Below are 24,360 nucleotides of genomic sequence, written 5' to 3'. Positions count from 1 at the left end.
AGATCCAGGGTGGAACATGCAGTCGGACGAACCTGAAGCTGGCTGGAATCTCCCAAGGCTCACCTCAACAAGATACTGAGAAATGGGAGGATTACATCATTAAGAATCAAGAGAGGCGTGACTCCCCTGGAATTTCTTCACTGCCAGACCACATTTCTTCCTTCCATTGCAACAATAATGTTGGATCACCAAGTATCTTGTGCAGAAAAGATGTTTCTAGACACCATAGGGGAAGCTGGCCAATCCATTTTCCACCCCCTCTCCCTCCACTTCGGCTAGGCAGAGAAAGAAATGCAAGGCCCCATAAAACCTGACTTGGACATCGCTGTGGCCGTCAGGAAGAAACACGTGAACCCTGCATCACTACGCCCGCCTAACAAGGAAGGCAGGAAACTCCAAGCTGTATGCAGGAAAGTTTTAGCTCCCACATCCTTCTCGATTAGGACAGTGTCCTTGCCATTGAACTGAGATATGACGGGAAATTGTTGCATAAGAGGTCCAGGTTCATAAAGCACCTTCCGGCCGAACATCAGACGAAGTAAGGGCCATCATTACAGATGAAAAAGTAACATTTCACCACATCATTCATTCGGCGTTGGAGCCTGCAGAGTCTGGGTCAGGCAGTTGGCTCATGGAGTGGTCCTCCGGGGACAATCATGCATGAAGGTGACCAACTTCAGACCTGAAGTGCAGGTGCAGATCGTCTGTCATTCGAAGGCCAACAAATCCCTTTGGCAAAGAGGTTAACGATCACCTGAAGGGTATTAAATCGGACACCTATGCAGACAGAGCCATTAGTCCAGTGAGAGACAGCGACAAAGAAAGGCGTACCTTCATAATGGATCAGGGAAATTTTGTTCCAAAAACAAGCCACACAAAAAGCTAGGTCAACAAACTGACCTCCCAAAAGATACCAGCCGACCTTCAGATACACGACGTAGAGAGGCAGGCATGGAAGGGCCCAGTCATCCAAACAAAATGGATGGGAAGCAACACCCCTGCCATATCGCACCATGGTAGGAGGGCGGATCAGGCCAGACAAGTAGGTGCTATAAATAATAAACAAAGGACACATCATTGAGTTCCTCACATGGCCACTAGCCCTACCTCCATGTAAACGCAATACTGTCCACATAGCCCAGCGCAAGCTGAGGCGGACAAATTGCTATGACAGGCCAGTATAAAGGCCGTTCTTCATAATCAAGGAGGGAAGGGATTCGAGTCATGCCTTGGTAAAGAAAAAGGACAGACAGCGGCACCCGCTCCTAGACCTGGCATTTTCATCATATAGGTAAAGCACATACGGTTCAAAAGGAACGCACCCCAACAGGGCCTCCTTTGGCTCCAGAAGTACTATCTTCTAGCTACAATCCACCTAGAGTAGGTTTATTTTTCACATACCCATTCTTCTAACCTTCTAGTTCTATCTAGGGTTTACAGTAGGGGGACAAGCATTATCAGTTCCGGGTGCTTTCGCCTTTGGTCAGTACTGAGGTTATTCAACAAATGTCTCGCCCCGGTAGCAGCGCAACCAACAAGAGCAGGTGTATAAGTCTTTCCATACCAAAACAATTGGCTCATCAAAGCAAACTCGGTACAGACAACTGGAGTGGGACATCAGAGGAAAGCAACCATCACACATCTAGTTTTGCTCTAAAAGTCTGTAGTTATGTTGGCATAGAACACCCTCCAAGTCAGACCTTCATCCAAGAAATAACTGCTTTCCCAGCTGTTCAATGGGTTCTTTAAAACATGCACGAGCACGGTACGTCACTACAAGTCCCTGCTGGCCAGCTTGTCATCTTATATATTGCTGGTTCGTACTTGCAGGTTAAGAATGGGACCAATCCCGGAAGAACTCAACTGACAATGGAATGAATCATCGGGCTGGCGGGAAGACTTTGTGCACCGTTCACATCCTTTCTGCAGAGCTCTACACTGGTAGTGGGTGGACAAACAACCTACAGCAAGTTATGCCTTTTCTCAGGGCCCCACTTCCACGCTTCTTCCCAAGATGGATGCGTCCCAGCCAGGATGGGGGCGGAGTTCATCTCGGACACTTGCAGACCAAGGGCACATGGTCCACACAAGAGTCGTAATTGCACACAAATATCCTCGAATTAGGAACCTTTCGATGGGTGCTGAAACCCTTTCATCCAGTTCTCATAGGGCAGGTGGTCACCGTACAGATGGACAACAGAACCTCTATGCATGACTCCAACAAGCAAGAAGGCAACGGATCCACACTGTGGCCTGCAGAAACACAGCAACATTTTGGCAGGTGAGCAGAGCAGGGACTTTCTCCACGTCCTACAAATGGGAACTCGTATTGTTCGAGATCCAATGAATTTTCAAAGGATAGGGTCGCCCCCACATCGATCTCGTTGCCACCAGGCACACCAGCGAATGCCCTTGCTTCGTATCCAGGTCCCAGAAGAGGACTCATTGGGGCATGCCTTCTCGCTAGAATGGGCAAGTGAGTCCCCAGATGCCTTCCTGACTATAACCTGGTTAGCTAGGGTACTGAGGTGAATAAGAAACCAACCCTGCAGGGTGACTTTAATAACACAATCGTGGGCACGGCAAGTCTGGTAGCCAATTCTCCTACACTTGGCGAGCTCCAAACAAATCCTTATCAGAGCGCACCAAGCGCTAATATTGCAACAGAGTGAGCAAATCGTTTGCCACACCCTGTGTTGTTCTCTCCGGGCTTGGTTGTTGAACTACAAAGACAAATCCAACCTAACGTTGCCAGACAGATATTAGGATATTAGTCAAGCATCCAGGGAGCCCCCATGTGCACCACATGGAATGAAAGGAAAACCGTTTACTTTTACTTTTTTAAATTATTTTTATCGTATTTGGTTTACAAAACCTTTTGCAAAAATTGAAAACAGTACTATGCATATTAAAAATAACAGAACCCCAGAGATAATAAAAGGAAAAGGAAAAAGAAATGAAACAAAAAACACACAGATTTCTAAAGCAGCAGTTTTCCAATTACCCTAAAAAGAATTACAATTAAAACAAAATAGGAGGAAAGAAACAAAAACTTTCAGACAAAAAATAATTTCCATTCACTAAAAAGGGTCTTTCTATTCCTCCATTTTATTCAGTCCTTTCTTGTTACATGTTAAACCAAGAGGATAAATCTAGACACTCCAATTAGCTTTTTTACACAAGCTTCTACTCCGACTGTTTAAAAGGTAATATCACAGCTTTCTAGCATTCGAACCACCGCTATTGTTTTCCTTGTGAGTATCCAGAAATCATCCTATCCCAAAACATTTCTGGTATATAGTGTGGGGACTCTGACCCAAACTTTTCGAAGCCGGTGAGCCTAGCATGCAACATTCCTTCGCAGTCCAATAATAAATGTCTATTAGACTGTTCCTCTGGATTTTTGCAGATCTTACACAATTGGATTGCCAGGTCTCCAGCCCTCTTTTTTGCGTGAACTTCGCCAGTATGTATTAGGTTCAGCCGTAGTCTCAAGAATTTGTTCCTAATCCTCCAGTCTGGGAATTTGATCAAGTATTTGTTTATATGCCCCAGTTTTGTATCCACTTTCTGCAATAGATTGGGATTCGTCGCAGACCGAATTTCATCAATAGTATTAATACAGTCCATCTCATCCCATCGTTTTTTTGCTTTTACTGGATTCTCAACTAAGGTTTTAATGTTGATATCCATCTTGCCCATCCATTCTTTTACCTGACAATCTAGATCTATTAACATTTTGGTTCCATGTGTTAATATCCCCGCAAAAATATTGCCATACAAAAATATCAACATATTTTTGAGGCGATATTAAGGCATGGCACCTGTGGGGGACACCCCCACAGCCCCTGCATTATTGCAACCACCGCTCTCAAAAACCCCAAAAATTATCGCCCCCAACAATATTGCCTATGGCCGTTCCAGACGACCATATATCCGGCGATATATTTTTGGTGGGGATAATATGTAGTGATACCAACATTTTTGATTTGTTGTGTTCCATGTGAGCCTTTATGTGTGGGTATAATGATCCTTCTTGGGCTAATATTATGAGTCGAAACAGGGAGACTAGTGTCCATCCTGCTTGAGCTTTCAAAGATCTTAGACCCAGTTCAAACCTGATGTTTGGAACAGGTAGACACATTGGTAGTCCAAGGAAATTCTTCCACAACAAACCCTCCCATCTTTGCCAGTTGCTATTCCAATGAAGGGGTTTACCTTCTACACCATAAAGTATAATTGGGATTACTTTGGCCTGGTAAAATTTAAAAGTGGGAGAAGCGAGAACCTACAATATCTCATCAATATTTTTTTCATCCGTGCCGATAATTGTTTTATTTTCATGAGAATATCTTATTCAACCTTACATGCGGCCAGAGATGCATAGATTTTATACCCTAAGTAAATTAACTATTCCACCCTGGGGATTTGTTGACCTCCCATCACCAAATGTGGAAATGCAACCTTTTTGTTTCTGTGTTTGAAGACCATTATTTTCGATTTCGTAGGATTTATCAACAAACCATTTTCCTCTGCATATCTGTGTAATTTACTCAAGAGGCGTTGCAACCCGATCGCAGTCTTATCAAGTAAGACGACATTGTCCGCATGGGCGAGCCAGTGGATTTTAATGCCATTTAGCAAGAAACTCTCCCATATCGGATAAATAAAAATGTAAGAAAAGAGGTGCTCCCAGGCAACCATGCCAAACACACCATTCTACCCCCACTGGTTCAGAGAGATGACCCTCTTCATCCGTACGGACTCTAACTGGTGTATTCCTGTGGAGTTCAAAAAGCATACCAAGAATTCTTTCGGGTATGCCCTTATTAACCAGAGTCTGCCCCTGGCCACCTGGTCAAAGGCTTTGGAGAAGTCCACCCATGCCCCATACAGCTCTTGCTCCCCTTTTCCTGTATTGGCAGTCATGAGATTTATTACCAGACCATTTAGAGCTGTGGACAGACCCCCTCTTAAAGCCTGTTTGACATTTTGACAGAATTCTCGCTGTCTTTTCCCAACTTTCCATCTCTCCCAGCAGAACACTCATGAAGATTTTGCTTTCTATGTCCAGGAGGGCGATTGGGCGGTAGTTAGTCACCAAGGTCCGATCGCCCCCCCTTAAACAATGGAATAATAATTGCAGATTTCATGACATTGGGAATTCTTGTTTTACCAGGATCTCCCTGAACAGCCAGTTCAGCAATCGTGCCCATAATGATGGGTCGTTTCTTAACACCAGAAATGTCAACTAAAACGGTTTACAACTTGTGGTGGGACACAGTAGCTCGACCCATAGTCGGCCACATTAAGTGAATTGCTGCCCGACCTGATTTACTTGGCTACAGTGGTCCGGCTGGAGGATTCTGTCAAGGTTCACCTCTCGGACATCACACCTTACTCCGGAGTTGCATCCTCTGCCTCCAAGCCTGCATTTGAAATCTTGAGGGGGACGGGGGGGTTGCCAGCAACATTCCCACCAGTGCCAGATCTAATTCCAAGTTTGAGTCTCAACACAGTTTTCACAACATCAGCAGCTCCTCCTTACGAGCACATCCACAAATGCAATTGTTTTTCCTCTCTGATAAGGTCGCTGTCTTAGTGGCCATGAAGGACACATGCAGGGCATTCTCCATATGTTCGCCAAGTACGCTATAGATATAAAACGCTGAAAGGGAGGCAACTTATTCTTTTATTTATGTTATGCTTGTTAGTTGCTTATACATTAAGTAAAACACTGTTTCAAAGCTCGTCCAGGGCAAAGGGAGGGAACACGGGAGTGAAACACATTACAAAACACAATATTCAAGAAAAGTGTGATGAAAAAGCAAAAACCTACTATGCCTTCTGAGTATTCAGAACATGCAAGTACAGCATGGAAGAGGGCGGAGGGGATAAGTGCTGGGGAGTCCGAGCTCATGGGTGAGCCACAGATGAAGTGCTAGGATTGTTGCGTGCTACACAGCCTGGAGCCGCGTTAGGTGTAAGTGCGAATCTCCAGGGCGGAGGGTGTGCCAGTGCAAGTGGTGTAGGTTGACAGGTGCTGGGCCGATTTGGTGTGGGAGGTCTGGTGCCGTGAGGATGCATAAGGGCCCCGGACACCATCACAGCAACTGTGGGATTAGCAGAGGAGAGAAGAAGGGGAAGGAGGAGGTGAAGTTGAAAGTCTTGATCTTACGGAATTAAGAAAGTTCCGCTCAAGGGACAGAGGGAGGGGAAGGCTGTTTCATATGAAGGAGCCAGCTGAGGAAAGCGAACGATCACTGTTTAGCAAAGCACTTACACACAAAGAGTTGGTGCCAGAGGAACGTAGTGGTCTAGAGGGAGAGTATTTAGTAAGATAAAGTTGAAGATGAGTGTTGTCCCCGGGCCCAGACAGCCTTGTGGGTGATGCAGCGGGATTTGAATTTAATCTGTGCAGCAACTGGGAGCCAGTGGAGACTTATTAGGGCAGGAGAGATTCAGCCCCTGGGCTTAAGGCCAAGGATCAGTCCTGCTGCCCTATTCTGGATTAGCTGGAGGAATCGCAAAGTGGAAGATGGTAGATTCAGGAGGAGGCTATTGCAATAGTCAAGCCTATAGAGAACCAGGGCTCGAGTAACATTGAGCCTCTGGTGGAAAGTGTGAAAAGGGAGAATTACTTTGTGCAGGAAGAGCTGAAAGTGGGACTAATTGGCAATTTCCCGAGTGTGGGGGAGGAAGGAGAGAGAGGAGTCGAAGAAGACTCTAAGGTTTCTGGCTTCAGAAGAAGGACCTGGGGGAGAGCCAAGTTGTAAGGAGGGAGTAAAGGGAAGAAAAATGGAGCAGGGGTTCCAATGCGAAGGATCTCCGTTTTACAAGTGTTGAGACAGAGATCATTGGAGGTGCATCTGGAGTGGATGGCAGATAGGCAGTCAGAGATGATGGAGGGTGCAAGAAAGGACGGCAGGAATTTTGAAAAAGGGCGCTGTGCTGTCTGTGCAACACTGGAAGTTGGAGGAGAAGGAGGAAATGAGTCGTGCAAGCCGAGCAAGGTAGATGTTAAAGAGCCAAGGGGAGAGGATGGAATCCTGGGGGACAACACAGGTGGTCAGGGTAGTAGGAGAGGAGAAGGTGCCCAGGATGACTTGGAAAGAGCAGTCAGTAAGGAAGGATGCCAGCCAGTCGAGTGCCCGTTGAGAGATACACAGGGTATTTTGGAGCCTTTGTATGAGGAAGGAATGGTTGACTGTGTCAAAGACAGAGGAGAGATTGAGAAGTAGGAGGACAGCTGGGGAGTTGGAATCCAGAGGTGCAAGCAGTTATTCACAGGTGTTCAGAAGAGCTGTTTCTGTGTTTCTGGATGCTCGGAATCCAGATTGATGGTCGTGGAGACCACCAACATTCTTGGTGTATGAGTTGAGTTGGGGCAAGAAAACTTGAACTGAGGCTACGGGCGCTGTGTGTGCTACTTATAACATCCGGTGATGTCACCCTCGACGGAGGCCTTCGAGGGACATCGACCTGACTCTATCGACACAGGGCACCCTCTGCCGAAAACATTTCAGAAGCAGCACAGCTGTGGACGTTACATGTCAAAGATGAGGAATATGTTGGAGGAACATCCAGTCGAAAGAACGTTACCAGTTGGTAAGTAACTTGTTCTTTTCCAGCATTGGTATGTTTGATAGATTCACATGCGCCCGCCCGTCTCCCCTTCTTAGGCAGGCAGTCATCATTATAGCAGTCACAATCAGGAATCAAAATCTGAAGATGTCTGCCTGGGGTGGAGCTTAAGCCCTGCTACCTCATTGGTTACGGTCAAAAGGGACCAAAATGAGGCAGAGGGACTACATATGAGTGCCTGTACAGGCATAATGGACAAACAGTATTGCTTTTTCCTAGGGGGAAAAAATGTATATATTTATTTATTTTTTAAATTATTGAGGATTCCCAATCTGACGACGGGGAACATTCAAACATGTGAATCTATGAAAGATACTAATCCTGGAGAAATAACTTACAGGTAAGTAACTAAGACCTCCTCCACGGTTTGTCTGGATCTGTGACAGCATGTGCGATGTGGTGTTAGGGTAGCAAGTGATCATTTTGATGCATTTGATTCCTAGAAATATTTTTGTATGGAAACAACATTACATGGATAAACAATGTTATATTATGTTACTGGTATTTAAAGTGCACTATAATCGACTACAGCTTTGCTGATTGGTCAACTACTGGACTTGTTGTTTCCCTGTGTCAAGTGGAATCGGTTCCAGGTTTATAGAGGATGGGCCTCATTACAACTCACCCTGTATGGAAACAACGGTGGTGGTAAACCCGCCACCACCGTTGTTTCCATACCAGGTGATCACGACTCCTGCAGGCAGAGGCGTCAATCCTGCCAGGTCTGACCTTGCGGGTTTAACACTGCCCGCCTGCAGGTGGACGAGGAAACACCGGCACCATCACAAGATGGTGCCGGTGTTTCCATGATCCCCATTCCCATTGAGTCCCATGGGACTCAATGGGAATGGGGATTTACACCATTCAGCCTCCGGAATTCCCGGGCACTGGGGTCGTAATGCCCCAGTAATTCCGGGAATCTCGGAGGCGGAATGGTAATACGAGTCCGGCGGTAACCAGGCAGTTTTACCGCCTCAGTTACCGCCGGACTCGTAATGAGCCCCGATATCTAGTTCCTAAAAGAGTGAGCCTTTCCTTTTCAGGTAAGTAATGTGCACGGTGTACACTAATTTGCAGCAGTATTTCTTTTTGTTCTTATTTTTTTACACAAAACTGTTCTTTTTGGTTGTAAAAATAATTTAGAGTGATTAGATGCAATGCATTCATTCGAAATTAAGAGATATTATTACATGGACATGCTATTCTTTTATTAGGCAAAACCAAAGGACCCATTCCTTAAGAAGTACTGCAATCCCAAGAAAATCCAGGGGCTTGAACTTCATCAAATTAAAACATTTGGGCGCCACATACTTGAGGTAAAACCATGCTTTATTGTATATGTATTTAATGTATATTGTTTCAATTTATATGTAAAAGCTAGAAGGTTTCTCATTGCTTGCCTGTCCACATGAAACTTAACTGTTCACGCTCCTCGCTGAATATTCATTTTGCCTTAGATGGTCGCTTCAAGAACATTTATGTTTACTGTAATCCTATTTGTCACCGGTAAGTACAAGAACTGATAAATGTTTGTGTCAGACAAACAGAGGGAAATGGATGGCTTAATCAGCTAAAACAGAACAGTTTAACATGGTGTCAGAGAGCCTTACGAGTCTTGGTATCCAGTTGCACTCTGACCATAGGTAATGCTGATCGCGGTCATTGCTATCTAGCTGCTTGTTCAGGGAACTACTAGGATTTACTGTAGACCTGTCACCACATGAAATAGTTGTGTTTTTCTTAAAGTTGCATTTCCCTTAGAGAATTATTACTCTCACCTACATCAAATATCGCTGGACGAATTTTACACCTTACTTGGATTAGTAGTTGGCTTTAGGTCAACTCGCAGTTGTTCCTTTATCTGGTGACAATCTGTCCTGCATCCTTTAAACAAAAACAAAAAAGGACAGATATATTTATGTATATTTGAACCGTTGTGTCCAATGACCCAAATCTGAATCCAACAATGCAATTGGCTGATGCAGTTCAGAACATCTTTGTTAGGTGGCTCCAGAAAGCTTGTAAAACGTTTGGTGCCACCCCTTGTGACTTGCTGTGACTTTATGGAGAGCCTGGGCATGTCCCAGAAAGGTAGGATGTACCCTGTTTAGTAAGAATGTAGAGGAATATTGGCCCACAGGGTCCACAGTCCATGCCCAACAGGCAACGCAGGAAGAGGCACACAGTGTGTGCTGTTTATTGTCACAGGTCAAGTCCAGTGGGCACTGCAGGCAAGGTTATTGTGCCTGGGGCACAGCCACAGACCATACTTATACTGGGCCTACCTGATATCCGTGCTAATGCCCTTGGGCTACTTGCAGGGCATGGCCGCTGGCAATGCCCTGTGGGTAGTACAGCCAGCAGTAGTGCACTCAGGTGCACTACTTACAGGAGGGCATAAGGCACACTAACTGCAGGCCATGCCCTGTGGGTAGTGCCGGAACAGATGGAAGTAGTGCCTGAGCAGGTGCAGTTGGCATTGGATAGCTACCTTAACTGGAAACGTTTAATGTTTTTGGGTATTTTCATTGTAACCTTAGCATTACTGAATCTTTTTCAGTGAGTTTCAATGTTTTTTTTTCATAGTCTTTAGTTCTGTGCGTTATGTGAACTTTAACTTAACTAATGTTTGTGTTACGCTCACCTGGTCTCTGCGGAGGCGTTGGGGCACGGTTGCAGCCCTCCCTGAACTTGAATCACCCCCTTCAGGCTTCTCCCTCAGTAGAAAAGCTGTGAGCAGTGGTACGTGGTGATACTTCTCCTACGTGGAGATAAGAGTGTGTGAGTGCACCAATCTGTGATTGTTATACCTCTCGAACCCTTCGCCCCAAAGTACGGTTTCTGTGAGCATACGCCGGCCCATAAAGCTCACCTGTGAATTATGGAAGATAAGCTCCCTATCCTGCTACTTCTGGCAGGGGCACGTCGAATGGGATCTAGTTCCTTCACTGATCCCTGATAAGGATTAGTCCAGTCCAGCTGCGACGATGCTTCTCCTTATGATTGGTAAGTCTTTCTTGAGCTCTTGTGATGCTGTTCGTTGTGTTTAATGTCTTTATATGTTCTCCTATTTAGGCCTGCGATAATGTCTCTCTTCTGTTTTCTTCCCTTAGATGGAAATGCGGCCTCAATGCAGCTGTGAGACGCAAGATGCGGATGGATGGAAGATGGATGCTACCGCAATGTTCGACAGCAGGTAGGTGATGGTTTAAAGAAAGCGCGAAGTATGGCAAAGAACAACGGACTGTTTTTCCGATGTCTGACCTTGTCTTCTGTTTTTCCTTGCAAGCGCTGCTGTCGACAATGGAGCGTGGCGTGCTGCGGTGACAAGATGAAGATTTCGGCGTTCCGGAAAGTATAAAGATTAATACTTGGTTTGCCAAAGAGATGTACAAGTAAGAACAGCTTCCCGCAGTTGGTAAGTATGCTGGCAGAAAGGCCAGGAAGCAGGATCTTCAAAGGTAAATCTGACCTCAGGTGACGGCGAGCGTTACGCTGCTTGCAAGTGCAGAATGATGCGGCTTGCAAGTGCAGAATAATGCGAAGGGTCTGTCTTGAGAATCGGGGTAGCTTATATAGCTGAGATCGTGGGCACGCCCATTAGAGCCGGCTTACCTGCCACACCCTGCCACTCCGAGAGAGTGAGCATGTGCAAAGGCAATCCATTAGCAGCCACACCCAAGAATACACTTGGGGCTGCTTAATGGATGGAATGTTCAAGGTTAATGCATCTGAAGTGCTATGTCCATAATAAAAGCTTTTTGGTGTTAAATGGATGAAAGGCGCCAGGACAGTGTCCACCCAGGCCTCCTGTACATGCGACCCCTGCATGCCTGTGACCCTGACTTCATGACCATGACATTTTGTTAGATTAATACATTTTTGTAGCATGTGAATTTGTTCACTATTACAAATAGTTCCTTGTATGACATGTATGTACATCCCACAATGCTCTGCCAAGTCAACACCATCTTCAGATATTTTTTTCTGCCATCGCTTTGGTCATATAGGGGGATTGTGGAAAAGAACAACATTGAAAAGACATGTCTTTGGAATATAACATCGAGACCGGCTTCAACACCTTTCTACGTCTTTGGACTGTGCAGATTATATATAATGAATGTGTAGTAGGGTCTATGAACAAAACTCATTTTATGTTTTTAACAAGTTACAACCACAGGTTCCCATCAATAGGCAAACAAAGTACATGCACCTGGTGTCCCCTGTGGGACCACAAAAAAGTCAAGTGTAAAGCCTTCACATTGAAGGCAAGAAACGAAGGACTGTGTACGCCATGAAGGCTGACAAGACTCATGCTTTCAGCGTCTGTGAAGACCGCAGTGAGATGTAGAAAATACAAGCCGAAATGGCATCTGAGCCATAGGCTGAGAACCAACAAGAGACACTAAAGTTACAAAACCGTTCAATGAAAGCATGGCAAGCATAGCTATAGTAAGAGTGGTAAATTAGCACTTAAAGGAATAGTACTAAATAGCACCACATGACAAGGAGGAAAAAAGGAGAAGTGGAGGCAACAACTGATGGTGTGGAGGAAATGAGAAACAAAAGTAAGGAGCAGTTGGAGGAGAGGAAAATTAGAAGACCGGGGGAAGGATTGAAAAAGATGGAGAAAACGAGGAGGTTGAAGTACAGAGGTGGCAGAATATGGGAATATGTCCAAACAAAACAATGGTCAAAATGGTTCCATCCCAGCTAGAATTGGGTCTCTCTTCCCCCATGGGCCTATCGCCTCCACAATGTCTCTTCTGCTGATTGCATGTTCCTAGGGCTTTCTGGCCTCTGGATTAATTGTCCCAGTTGTGTAGTTCAAGAGGAGTTAGACAACCCTTACTGGTGTTGCTGGCTTCAGTGTACCAAACCCTTCTTCAGTGGGTGGTCTCCTTGCAAGGATGAGGATCCCTGAATATTCTTCCGTTGGCTAAATTATTCAGGCTTCCAGTTTCCCAAACCTCAAAGACTAACTCGATACTGAAGTCCATCCCATAGGCAAGTAAGTCAGTCCAGGTGTTGGTGATGGAGGTCAGGAGTGTCTGTGTGGAATCCATTTAGGACAGCCCATCGGCTGTTGTTCCTGTCACCTCTCCTGAGGTAATCTCCTTGACCCATTCTCTTTCCTCGCCTGCCCTCTGGTACTGACGAAGGCTGACCGGGACCACCAAAACCTCCCTGCTCTCGCTATCCAAGAGATTGCTCTCAGCCTTTGATTGCACCCCTTCTTTGCTAGCTGATGTTCTGACCTCAGTCTAGCGGTCTCCCTTCCGTTAATCATGTTACCTTTCTCTCTTCTTGGGTTCCCTACCTCGCCTGGGATATTACTATTACCTACTGTTCTTTATTGTACACTTCAACTCTTTCATATGACCTTTACTACCATCTCCAACTCAGGATGTTGCTCCCTCCGTATCACTCTCCCCCCTGATGTCACCTTCTCTGTGTCACTCCCAGCCCCTCATGTTATCACTTCCTCCTTTCACAGGGTTTTAACAACCTCCTCTTACACTCTGGTTCTCACTATTACTACCTTCTCTTGCAGCCACATTCCCTCTGATGTGATCTCCTGACACCGTTTATCTCTCACTACCTCCTCCCGATTTTACAACTCCTCCTTTACTCTCTTAACTCACCACCCCTGCCACATCTCCACTCTCTTCATCCCTCCAGCCTTGGTTTCCTTCACTATTTTTGATTCTCCACCCTTCTACATACCCAGGCTTCCTACATATGCGACCCACACCAATTGACTGGGTTTGTGTGCTTTTCTACTGTGTTCTCTCCCCTTAGGGGTTAGGGTTTGCATCCGTGGTTTGTAATTTGGTGAGTGCTGGGATTGTTTGTTGTCCCAAAATGCAACCTGGGCTGCTTTGGGCTCAAGTTGCTGGAAAAAGCTTATAGCTGGCCTGTCTGATATTTGCAAGTTAGTTCCTCCACTCCCTGGTTCTGCATGTGCTGAACTGAGGTCTCCTGTTCTTCCAGCATTAAATTGCCAATTATATGCTCGGAACACATTATGTACGTTTCTGACTCTTGGTTTACATCCTAGGAGTATGCATGTGTTGAAATTGCAACTTTGTTTCCCCAACCTGACAAAATTATGCATGGTCACATTCTGGACTTGCATCATTGTATCCACAGACTTTGAACTCTGTGGAAAAAAATGAAGCCCTTGCAAAATTATGACAATGGCTACAACCTGACCCAGACAGTGCTGGTAGTAGTCAAAACTGATAAAGCGGTTAGTACGAGGTTTGGTTTTCCTATGTGCCCATACCTCTCTAATCACTACGGAGAGTGTCGGGGTCCTTCATCACAATCAGGCACAATTGAACCTGACAGTGTGCCTCCCGTGTTCCAAGAATTTGGATTATTATAGTTGTCTCAAGAATGTATTCTTGACCAGGGATGCATAACTTGTCAACGACCTATGAGAAGAAATGGTGGAGCATCTGCAGATGGTTCTGAAAAATATATTTTTATCCTTTCTGCATCCTCCCCTCTGGAATCCTCGGCACAGCGGGTAATCTGAACTGGTTCCCAGCTCTATCCAAGAGCATTTGGCAACAATTTGATGTTCTCCAGCATTGGATCTTTCATTGATTCACATGCTGTGAATATTCCTTCGCCAGACTGAGAATCCTCGGCAACAGAGCAGTTTATATTTAAACTGAAAAACTTCAGTCTCTTTAGTGCTCTAGTATAGTCATTTTTGGGTCATGCTGCCCACAGCCAGTAGCAAGAGCTCCTTAAGCACCACCCCGGAGGTCATCGTCAGATTATTTTACCGCAAGTTTCGTGTTGGGAAAATCTCTACAAATAATGTGCTGTTTTCTTCTATTAACTGCAATATTTTCCAGCTTTGATGACAAGTCAAGGATTCTCGGCTCCAATGACACCTAGTTGTTATTTCGTAAACCTGTCAGCGGCTTCCCCGTGAGCAGATTCTCGTCCTAGTTTACTCTCCGAAGTTGAAGCCTACAGATATGACTGAAGCCAGGTGAAAGAGTCTATTCAGGGCCTGCGCCTGATAAGGCCTGAAGAACGTGTTCCTGGAGGATCTCCACGACAACTGCCTCTACTGCCACCATCCAAAGCATGTCATCCAGGACTACGAGATCTGCCAATCGTTTTCTAACAAAACGCTTCAAGACTGCTACCCGATGTTGGTGGTGTGGCTCGACGGCGTCAGGGGAACCTCTGACTCGACCTCGGTATGAAGTCATGCCTCACTTAGGCAGGGCAGAACAGCTTAGAGAATCACCTCTAGCAAGAGGTCTAAGTCGAATGCGTCCCGAAGCAGGAAGAAGAATCATGCGATATCACCCTCAAGAGTTTTCTTCTGAGACAACGAGTGCGCCCTCAAAGGCGACAGAACAATCTTTGAGACCGTCCATGTCTTCGACTCTGGTCAGGCCTCCTTTTTTGTCTTCAAAGAGTAAACTACTGACTACTTCACCGTCAGTACAAGCACCAAGAGCATCGTCCACGTCATCGTCTATGTCTTTGAAGGGCTCCCCGTCAACGACCATGAAGACCTCGTTGATAAGCACTACCAAACAGCCCGTCGCAACTCTCAACATCGTCGACTGTCCTGTTGACGATCTCTATCACAACACAGTCTGCTACTCCACCGTCGGCATCGCAACCATCTGCATTAACTGCACTACTCAGGCCTGTCCATCCTCTTCCACTGGCTCTTGGGATCACCCCAGAGAGCGCTTGTTTGTCTGTGGACATCCAAAAATGCACCCCTCAACTGGTTACCAAGCCAGCTGATCTTTTCCGATAAAGAGGTCACTTTGGAGCAGATCCCATCCAGCCCCAAGATGGACATGCCTCTTCCTAGAGTAACCACATCAGTCAATTCCACAACCAGGTTTGGTGCGCCCATCAACATCTAGTAACGTCTCATTGGACATCCAAGCCACTCTAAAATCTCTGGTAACGGAGCTTCATCACAGGTTGCCGTACCCTGCAGTGCTACAGATACGTCAGCCAGGCTTGAGTGGGACAGCTGCTACCCCTTGCCCAACCAGGGAATGTCACCTTCAGAAGCCACTTCAGCAGGCTGATACTGAGTCGGAGGAGGATGCTCCAGGTGACCATGTCTCTGTCCACACCACAGACACAGAGACAGATGAATTTGATGACATCGTCCCGGTGGAAGGGGAACCGGACAAAATATTCCCTGCCTGACGTAATTGTCTTTTTTCATGCCTTGATGTCTAGGGCGCCAAAAATGTTTGGTTTGACCTCTGAGGAGCAAAAGAAAGTAAGATTACTCTGCCAAAGGAGAGAACAACACAGGAAATCTGTCATGGCAATACTCCTTGGACGACATCTGGGAAGAAGGTCTGTTAACCATGACCAACCCCTCATCTGCACCTCCAAAAAAAAGCGCTACGACAAGAAATAGAGTACCATATACAACACCCACATGCTTTAGGACACAACCAACTTCAGACTCTGTGGCGTCAGCAGCAACCCGCAAACGCTCTAGCAGCCCTTTCTCTTCCTGCTGAAGTTCCCCCTGACCAGAAAGGAAAGCACCTAGATGCCTTTAAGAAAAGGATCATCACAACAGCTGCCATTCCCATCAAGGCAGCCAATGCATGGCTATCTTGTCCAGATACAGCCAGGAGCTCTGGTTTAAAATGGGTCCCATCATCAAATTCCTACAGAGCGATAAAAGAAAGAGGTGTTTGCACTCCTTCGTAAAGGGGAAGCAGCATCGGACCACTTGATCTGCCTTGGTGGACATAGACCACAGCGGTTTTAGACAACTGTGGAATGATGCGTCCATCAATATCAGAGGTACTCTGCCTTTCCTCTCCTTCCCCCAGAAGCTCATGGTATCCCAAGCTCTGGTTCTCTCTAGGTTGGACTATTGTAATAGCCTCTTTCTAAATGTACCTGCCTCTATACTCCGCCCTCTGCAACTAATCCAGAACAGGACTGCAAGACTTGTCCTTTGCCTCAAGCCCTGGGATCAGATCTCTCCAGCTCTGAAATCTCTCTACTGGCTCCCAGTGGACGCAAGGATTAAATTCGAAACCCCTGCATTGTCCACAAGGCTTTCTGGGGCCTGGGCCCAAAATACCTTAAGCTATCCCTCCGCAAATACCTCCCCTCTCGAGCTCTTCGCTCCTCTACCTTTAACTCCCTCAGGGTCAGTCGTTTTTCAAAGAAACAAGCTGGGGGTAGATCTATGTCTTCGGCTGGGGCTTCCCTCTGGAACAGCCTCTCTGCCACTCTAAAACTTGAGGAGAACCATCTCTGGTTCCGGAAGCACCTCAAAACCTTAATCTTTTCTTCTGCCTTCGCTTGCCCTCTCCCCGGCTGATCTGTTCTCTCTTGGCACTGTGCACCCGGCCACCCTCTGTCCTCCGGGCCCAGGTACCTGCTCACCCTGCCACCCTCCCACACTGCCTCTGGGCCACCCCTTGCACTGGGGTCTGTATCTGTACCCATATAGCCCCCACCTTTTTCTTCCTGGACTTATCAGACCTACCCTGTCTGCTGCCTTAAACCTAGCACTTGCAAATTGCTGACTGCACTACCACTGTTAGTTGCCTTTATTATTTATTTATTGTTATTTATCTCTTTCTCCTTTGCTTCGCACTTTCCACTTCTCCCCCGTTCCATGCACTTTTCCCCTCCCCCTCTCCCATGCACTTGCGTGTTCTCAATGTCACTGGACCTAGTAAGATCGCTGTTTTGTTCCCTCCTTTGCCTTTTAGCGCTCTGAAACACTTGAGTACGAGCGCGATAGAAATAAAATATCAATATCAATGGCGCTGTGCTTCGCAGCCGAGGCTCGCTCAAGGCTACCAATTTCCGGCCAGAGGTAAAGATGAAGGTGGTTGACATGACTGTTCTAGAGCATTGATCTGTTTGGTAAGAAGATCGATGAAACACTACCGATCATCAAGGCAGACACGGATATGGCACGCTCCCAGGGCACATAACAGCAAAGGTACCAGCCCTTATGCTCGGAGAAGTCTTGCTTTTCAAGAACTACACGCGAGTACCAGCCCTCCTATCACTCGCCTTCTTACAAGGACCCATCGTACCCTGCATCAGCCCCCTGCAGAAGTAAGTCCCACTCTTACAGGAGAAACAAATGCTGATGCAGCTCTGCGCAGACCGGGGACCAACTGGCTAAACGGCCCTGACCTGTCCCGGGCCACGCCCTCCCACTTTCGCACCCCCGGTGGGAGGAAGACTGACACATTGGAATGACATCACCACTGACGATTGGGTGCTACCCCTCCAGCATGGCCATACGCTGAAGTTCAGCAAGCGACCACCGACCGTTCCTCCGGCGCAGAAGGCAGAGAAACACAATCCTATGCTTCAACATGAGGTACAATCTCTCATGTCAAAGGGAGCCATAGAGAAAGTACCAGCCACACAATGTGGAGAAAGTGCCTACTCCAGATACTTCCTGGTAAGAATGAAATCAGGGGGTTGGAGGCCCATACTAGACCTACTAGTACTAAACAAGATTTTAAAGTCCCAGACCTTCAGGATGGTTACGCTGCAGCAGGGCCTATCCCAACCTCAGCAAAGCGATTTCCTAGCATCCTTAGACTTTGAGGATGCCTATTTTCACATCCCTATTCACTAAGAACACAACCATTACCTGTGCTTTTCCACTAACCGTTCAAAGCTGTACCCTTCGGGCTGCGGTCAGCTGCACAAGTTTTTACCAGTTGCTTAACCCCAGTTGGGTCGCATCTGCGCCGGTCGGGCACTCATGTCTACCCCTACTTAGACGACTAATTGGTGAGGGCAGCATCGTACACCACAGCGGCGCACCACACTGCACAGACCATTCAGTGCATGGTATCATTCGAGTTCTCAATAAACGGTATTGCACGGAAATATTGGTTAAAAAAAAAAATAATGGTGTAAATGATCGGCTTTCGGCTTTACCAAAATTATGTACAGTTGAAAATGCTGAACATTTCAACCATTCGTTTTTCATTATGGCGAACAAGGGAAGTGGGATTTGTGGGGTTGTCCCCGCACTCTTGTTCGCTATAATGCAATCGGGTGTGGCGGGGGTGGCCCCCTCATCCAAATCATCAAAGGTTTTTCTTTTTAAAATAGAAAGAAAAGGACCCTACAGTGCTGTTTCCCATCCACAGAAGCGAAGGGAACTTGCCCTGCATGTACTCGGCGGCACACAGCAAAGTGTGCCGCCAAAGGTCAATTAAGGGGGTGGGGTGAGTGGTGTCTGGAAAGGCCATATAGCTGTGGGGTGCTTATTTGAATACGAACATTTAGAATTTGACATTTTCGTCTTCGATATGTTTGTGTTCGAAATAATCACGTGCATCCCAACAAACTATCAGAAATCCTGTCTGACCCATCTCAACAATCTCAATACTTGAGAGCCCAGCAACATTCTTTCTTGTACAACCCCCTCACTCAGAAGACAGGGTTCAAGCTCTCCTCAACAAGGTGCAGCGACTTTCCACAAAACCTACTGCCTCTGTCCACAACTACAAGTCCGTGCTGGTCATGATGTCCTTTTGCTTCCCAGTGCTACAACACTGCAGGCTCCGCATGCAGGCCCTGCAGGAGTTCCTCAATGCACTTTGGAAGCAGATTTCAGGCTTTTTGGAAGACAGGATCACACTTACGTGATAATTCAGAAAGGCACTACGTTGTCAGTTCGATCTCATCTGATTCAGGTCACCCCCTTTCGGCTACCTCGTTACCAAGTCACGACAGACTCTTCGCTGGAAGGCTGGGGTGCACATTCAGGGGACCTACATGCCAGGGGTCTCTGTACAGAGGAGGAAAAAGCTCTACATATCAATCTTCTAGAGCTGCTTGCTGTCTTTTGGACGCTGAAGTCATTCGTCCCGTGAGTCAACGGCTAAGTGGTGCAGATCTTTATGGCCAACACCCACAATGTTTTATGTACGCACGCATGGTGGCACTGGATCAGTCTCTGTCGGCAGAAGCACAGACTCTGCGGCACTGGGCACTGAAACATCACATGCTGTTCATTCCCGTTCACCTTTCAGGGGTTCAGAACACCATGGCAGATTCCCTCAGCAGGGAACACCACTCCTGTCATGAATGGGAGATGCAAAATGCTCAGCTCGACCAGATTTGCCACCTATGAGAATAAGAGGTGCCAGACTTTCGCCAGCAGGTTCCTGCATCTGTAGAGTTTGAGGGATGCTTTCACAGTCCCCTGTGATCCCCTCAATACCATTGGTGGTGCAGGTGTTGTGTGCTCAGACAACATCAGTGCAGACTTATCTTAGTGGCCCGTGCCTGGCCGAGACGGTTCTGGTACTCCAACCTCCTCGCCCTCTCTGCTGCAGCCCTGAGGAAACTTCAACCTCAGTACAATCTGCTTTCCAGGATCGAATGGGCAATTCTCCATCACAACCCGGCCCCTCTCAACCTGACGGCCTGGTTTCTATGCTCCTAGAATTTGGCTCTATCCTGCTACCAGAAACTGCAGAGAGATTCTGGCACAAGCCCGCCCCTCATCTACGCTTGCCTCTTACAAGAGTATATGGACGCAATTTACTATTTGGTGTAGACCAGAGTCTGGACCACTTTGCCATTCAGCCAAAGGACATGCTACCTTATCCGTGGTCTCTAGCGCAAGTATGTTTGGCAAATTTCTCTATCAATGTGCACCTTGCATCGATATCATGTTATACCTGTTCTTCTTCCACACCTTCTCTTTGGTCTAACGGACCTGTCAAGGAGTTCCTGAAAGGCCTCTTTCTTACTTTTCCACCTACCAGACGCCCAGCACCAGCTTTGGAGCTGAATGTAGTCCTGCCCAGACCTTTGAGACCTCTAGTTGAGCCAAAGCAAAAGGCTGCTCTCAAATTTCTCTTGGAAAACGGCTTTCCTAGTTGCCATTACATCGGCACGATGGGTAGGCGAGATCCAGGTATTTTCCTGCAAGGCACCCTACCTGAAATCCCACAAGTCCAAGGTGATTCCAACCCATCCTTCGACATTCATCTCAACCTTGTTCTGTGATCTACTTATACCCCTTCAACCTTGCTCCCCAGGACCGATCTTAGGATGATTGATTGCAGGTGTGCATAGTCTGGATCATACATTTGTAATTGGTCCTAGTCCTTTAGTGGCGACTTCAGGCAGACCATGTTTCTGTCTGTGTAGCCTTTCTCTCTTCAGACCAAGGCTTCTTACTGGCTGTCTGTCATTTTGGATTTTCCAAGTTTGCGTAACTCCAGAGTGAGCGTCTTGCTGTGGGGTGGTTCCTGCGTTCTTGTTGGCAGCTTCCTGAAATTCTGTCATTGAAATTGACATTTTCAAGGGGACATATTGACTGTGACAAGACCCTGCCAAGCTCATTGGGTAGACCAGGAGATTCTCCTCCATGCATCACGTAGTGGGTGACCACTTCCAGCCTCCTTAGTCACCCCAGCCACTCGATTAAGGCAAGGCACTCCATCACAGAGCACATTCAACTAGAGTGTTCACTTGCACTAGGACTTGGTTAATGGAGGTCTTGCTGGAGGAAATTTGCAGATCGACCACTTGGAAGGTGCCCCAAAACTAATAAAACAGAGTTGGGCAGGTACGCGAGCCAACAAAGAAGGGTTGTTGAAGACACTGTTTTGATGAAGTTGAACCTCATTTACTTTCCTTCTCTGTATTGAAACCGAATGATGTCGAATACTGCCAGTTAATTTATTCGAAGTATGTAAATCTATGATCCACATGCAATGGTGGACAAGATAAATCTATAGCTGACTATTTTTAGATCTTTCATAGATTCACTTGTAACTGAGATGCGCTTGCATCAGCTAGGCACTCTGGTGTGTTACCAGAATCCGAAGATAACTTCCAGGGAAGGAGCTTGAGCTCTACACACTTCATTGGCTGCAAGGAAAAGAACACGGAAAACAAATAGAATTGGACTAAAGCTTTCTAGCCTTTCCACAGGGCATATTTAAAGCATGTGAATGTTTAAAAGCTTCCACCTCTGATGAACTGTCGTTACATGCAAGTAACTTTAAAATTATGTTCGCTTTCATTTACGATTTACTTTCTTCAAAAATGGAAGTCACAAAGTGCTGCAAAATAATTCTAATGGAGTTATGAATCGTCTTAATGTGCATGGTATGCATAGTCCGCTATCTAGTGTTTGGTTGGGAACGTATCCAGTCTGCACCAACCTAGTCAGGCCTGAATGTGTCTCGTTTCCTCTTCAGATCGTTATTTCGTTTATTAACTATCTCGCCTCTGCTGGCGCCATTCATGTAGCTTCACTGCCCTCTACTGGTCACTGGCGTCCACATGTAACAATTTGTTAATATTACAATATGAATAAAACAAGGTGTTTTGGGGGAAATAAAGAGTTTAATTAAAGGCAGTTGTGGGAGCGTAACCTAGATTGTTTTTTTATTGTTTCACATTTATATCTTGGCTGAGACGTTTTTTATGTTAACATACTAGTGTCGAGATTTGGGGGTTGGGTTTTTGGTAAAATTATTAGAGGTCGAGATTTTGGTAGGAGATCATATCCAGATTACTTTTAGAACAGACGATTTAAAAGACATAGATCGGATGAATTACTGCAAAGTAAAAGCAATGTATTGGCAGGGGCTTGTGTACATTCTATTCTATTTTTATCCTATGCGCATGGGTACTCACAATGCCCTCCAACTCAACACGGTTGGATTGTTTGGTCATAGAGTGGAGGAGCGCAGAAAAACACATTGCTGGTGAAGGATTATTTCGATACAGACAATACAATTTGGTTATAAGATATGGGGTAGGAACACGTCACAGAAAATTACAGTCTTGAGTCCTCAGTCGACTGTCCACATGAGAAAATTCCTTTAAATGTCTGCCCAGCTTGCAACACAAAGTTCTCATTGCTCGACAGCTAAACGGTCTGTAACCATTTTATACCCAGAGACATTGTGGAAGAAATGTGTAAGGCTTGCCAAAAGTCTGAACCAAAAACTTTAAAAACCACGTTGGGCTGCAGGGCTGTTTATTCGAAGGAAGCCCCCAAAAAAAGATAAATCAGTTGCAGGGGTAGAAGAAATCGAGAATGAGTCAAAGGAGCAGTGAGTGGTAACTGCGTCCCAAGACCCTAAAGGAAAGCCGTGTTTAGCGGTGGGCGGCCTACAGAATGTCGCAGGCCGAGAGTAGTTCCCCCGCCGAGCGTGACGAAGGGCTTAATGACGACCAGGGTTCCAATTCAGAGGCCATTGACGTCACAGCAGAGCGCTCTTGTCCGCCCCTGGCCCCAAAAGGCATGACGTGAGTCCTGCTATGGGGACTGTACATCCCGGGGTCAAGGACGCACATTTTTCACACACTAAAGCCACAACCCCCGTTCTGTCTTCGATGAAACAGTCAAAGCGTTAAATAGCGCCAACGGGTACACCAGATAGTTAGGTAGTGCCCGCCGATCCTCATGATCGGCAGCCCTCCTTGCAACCACAGGTGCGGCATGCGTCAGGGCAGTCTAAATCAAAGGGCGCTACCACCAATGTTCAAGTTACATCGAGACGCATCAGAAGAAGGTGCTGGTGCCGCACAAAGCCGCCCAAAAACCGGCCAAAAACAACCGCGCAACCCTGGGCCAAGTCCAAAAATGTTCCTGTGACACCAAGTATTACCGAAAGCATCACTAAGATCGTTTCGGCAGCAAATCAAGGAGAACGGTCGAAGGATTCGTCGAAACCTAAGGATAGACCTAAGGACACGTCAAAACCTAGAGATAGCCCCAAGGACTCGTCGAAACATAAAGATAGGCCTAAGGACGTGTTGGAAGACACACCACAACCACCGGAACCTAGAAAAAGTTTTTCAGCGAGCCCTGTGTCTCTCTTTCTTCTCGATGTTCTAGAGAAGATCAGCTAGAAGAGCCTTTTCCACCCCTAGAATCCTCTGGTTCCTCATTATGGACCAGGGGGAAGTTTGAGGGGTGTGGAATTCTCAGAGAAGTTCACACCCAAAAGGCCTCAAGAGGAGAGCCTTTTTAATCATTTGGCAACATTTCAAAAGACCTTTGATTCCTCTCAGGAGGAAGAGACATATGACCTCACTGAAGATAGGATCCCTATAGACCAATTCATTCAAGATGAATAGCCTTTTAGGGACCCTGTGGGTGATCCCATTGATTCCACATAGGGTTGGGAAGACTACCACGATCGGCCAGTCGACCTTCAGACTTGGGTATTACCTACTCCACCACCGGAACCTGCCGCTTGTGCATGGATTCCCCCCTACCACGCCTGCTCGACAGGCCTCCCCAGTTGACGACCAGATGGCGTTTAACGCTATCGTAAGTATGGCAGCAGAACATTTCCAGATTGCTACTCGGGAAGCTGTACCAGAGGCTGATTTTGTCGAGGACATCTTAAAAGAAAAGCCACCTGCCAGCCATGTTATTCCATTGCTGAATTCAATCAAAACACGCTTGGCTCCTTCATTGTTGACACCCGCCCTAACAAGGGCTGTCAATCCTAGAGTCGAAAAACTGTTTCGCCCTTCCCCTTCTTATCCCCTCTACATCAGGGGACATGCTACTCCAGATTCCCTGGTGGTAACTACAACCAGGAAGAGGGCGGGAGTCGCCCTGTCAACAGGTGAAGCGCCCCCTGACAAGGAGTGCAAAAGGTTGTACGCACTGGGGAAAAGTCCCAACTGCTGTGGCATTTTCCACTC

The 24,360-nt window shown here is 46.6% G+C and overlaps 1 protein-coding gene across 4 annotated transcripts in view; it reads left to right on the top strand.

Annotated features, from left to right (window-relative positions):
- Nucleotides 1-24,360, top strand: part of PXK (PX domain containing serine/threonine kinase like) — a 917,751-nt gene that overhangs the window by 669,070 nt on the left and 224,321 nt on the right. For all 4 annotated transcript variants that reach the window (XM_069643765.1, XM_069643764.1, XM_069643767.1 and 1 more), the window contains exon 9: nucleotides 8,859-8,960. In XM_069643765.1, coding sequence (XP_069499866.1) covers nucleotides 8,859-8,960 — 102 coding nt within the window. The remainder of the gene's footprint in view (nucleotides 1-8,858; nucleotides 8,961-24,360) is intronic.

The sequence above is a fragment of the Ambystoma mexicanum genome, chromosome 2p (assembly GCF_040938575.1).
Source record: "Ambystoma mexicanum isolate Mex_15411 chromosome 2p, UKY_AmexF1_1, whole genome shotgun sequence".
In the NCBI taxonomy this organism is placed as follows: Eukaryota; Metazoa; Chordata; class Amphibia; order Caudata; family Ambystomatidae; genus Ambystoma; species Ambystoma mexicanum.
The sequence above is the reverse complement of the archived record's forward strand: the minus strand, read 5'-3'. Positions and strand labels throughout refer to the sequence as shown.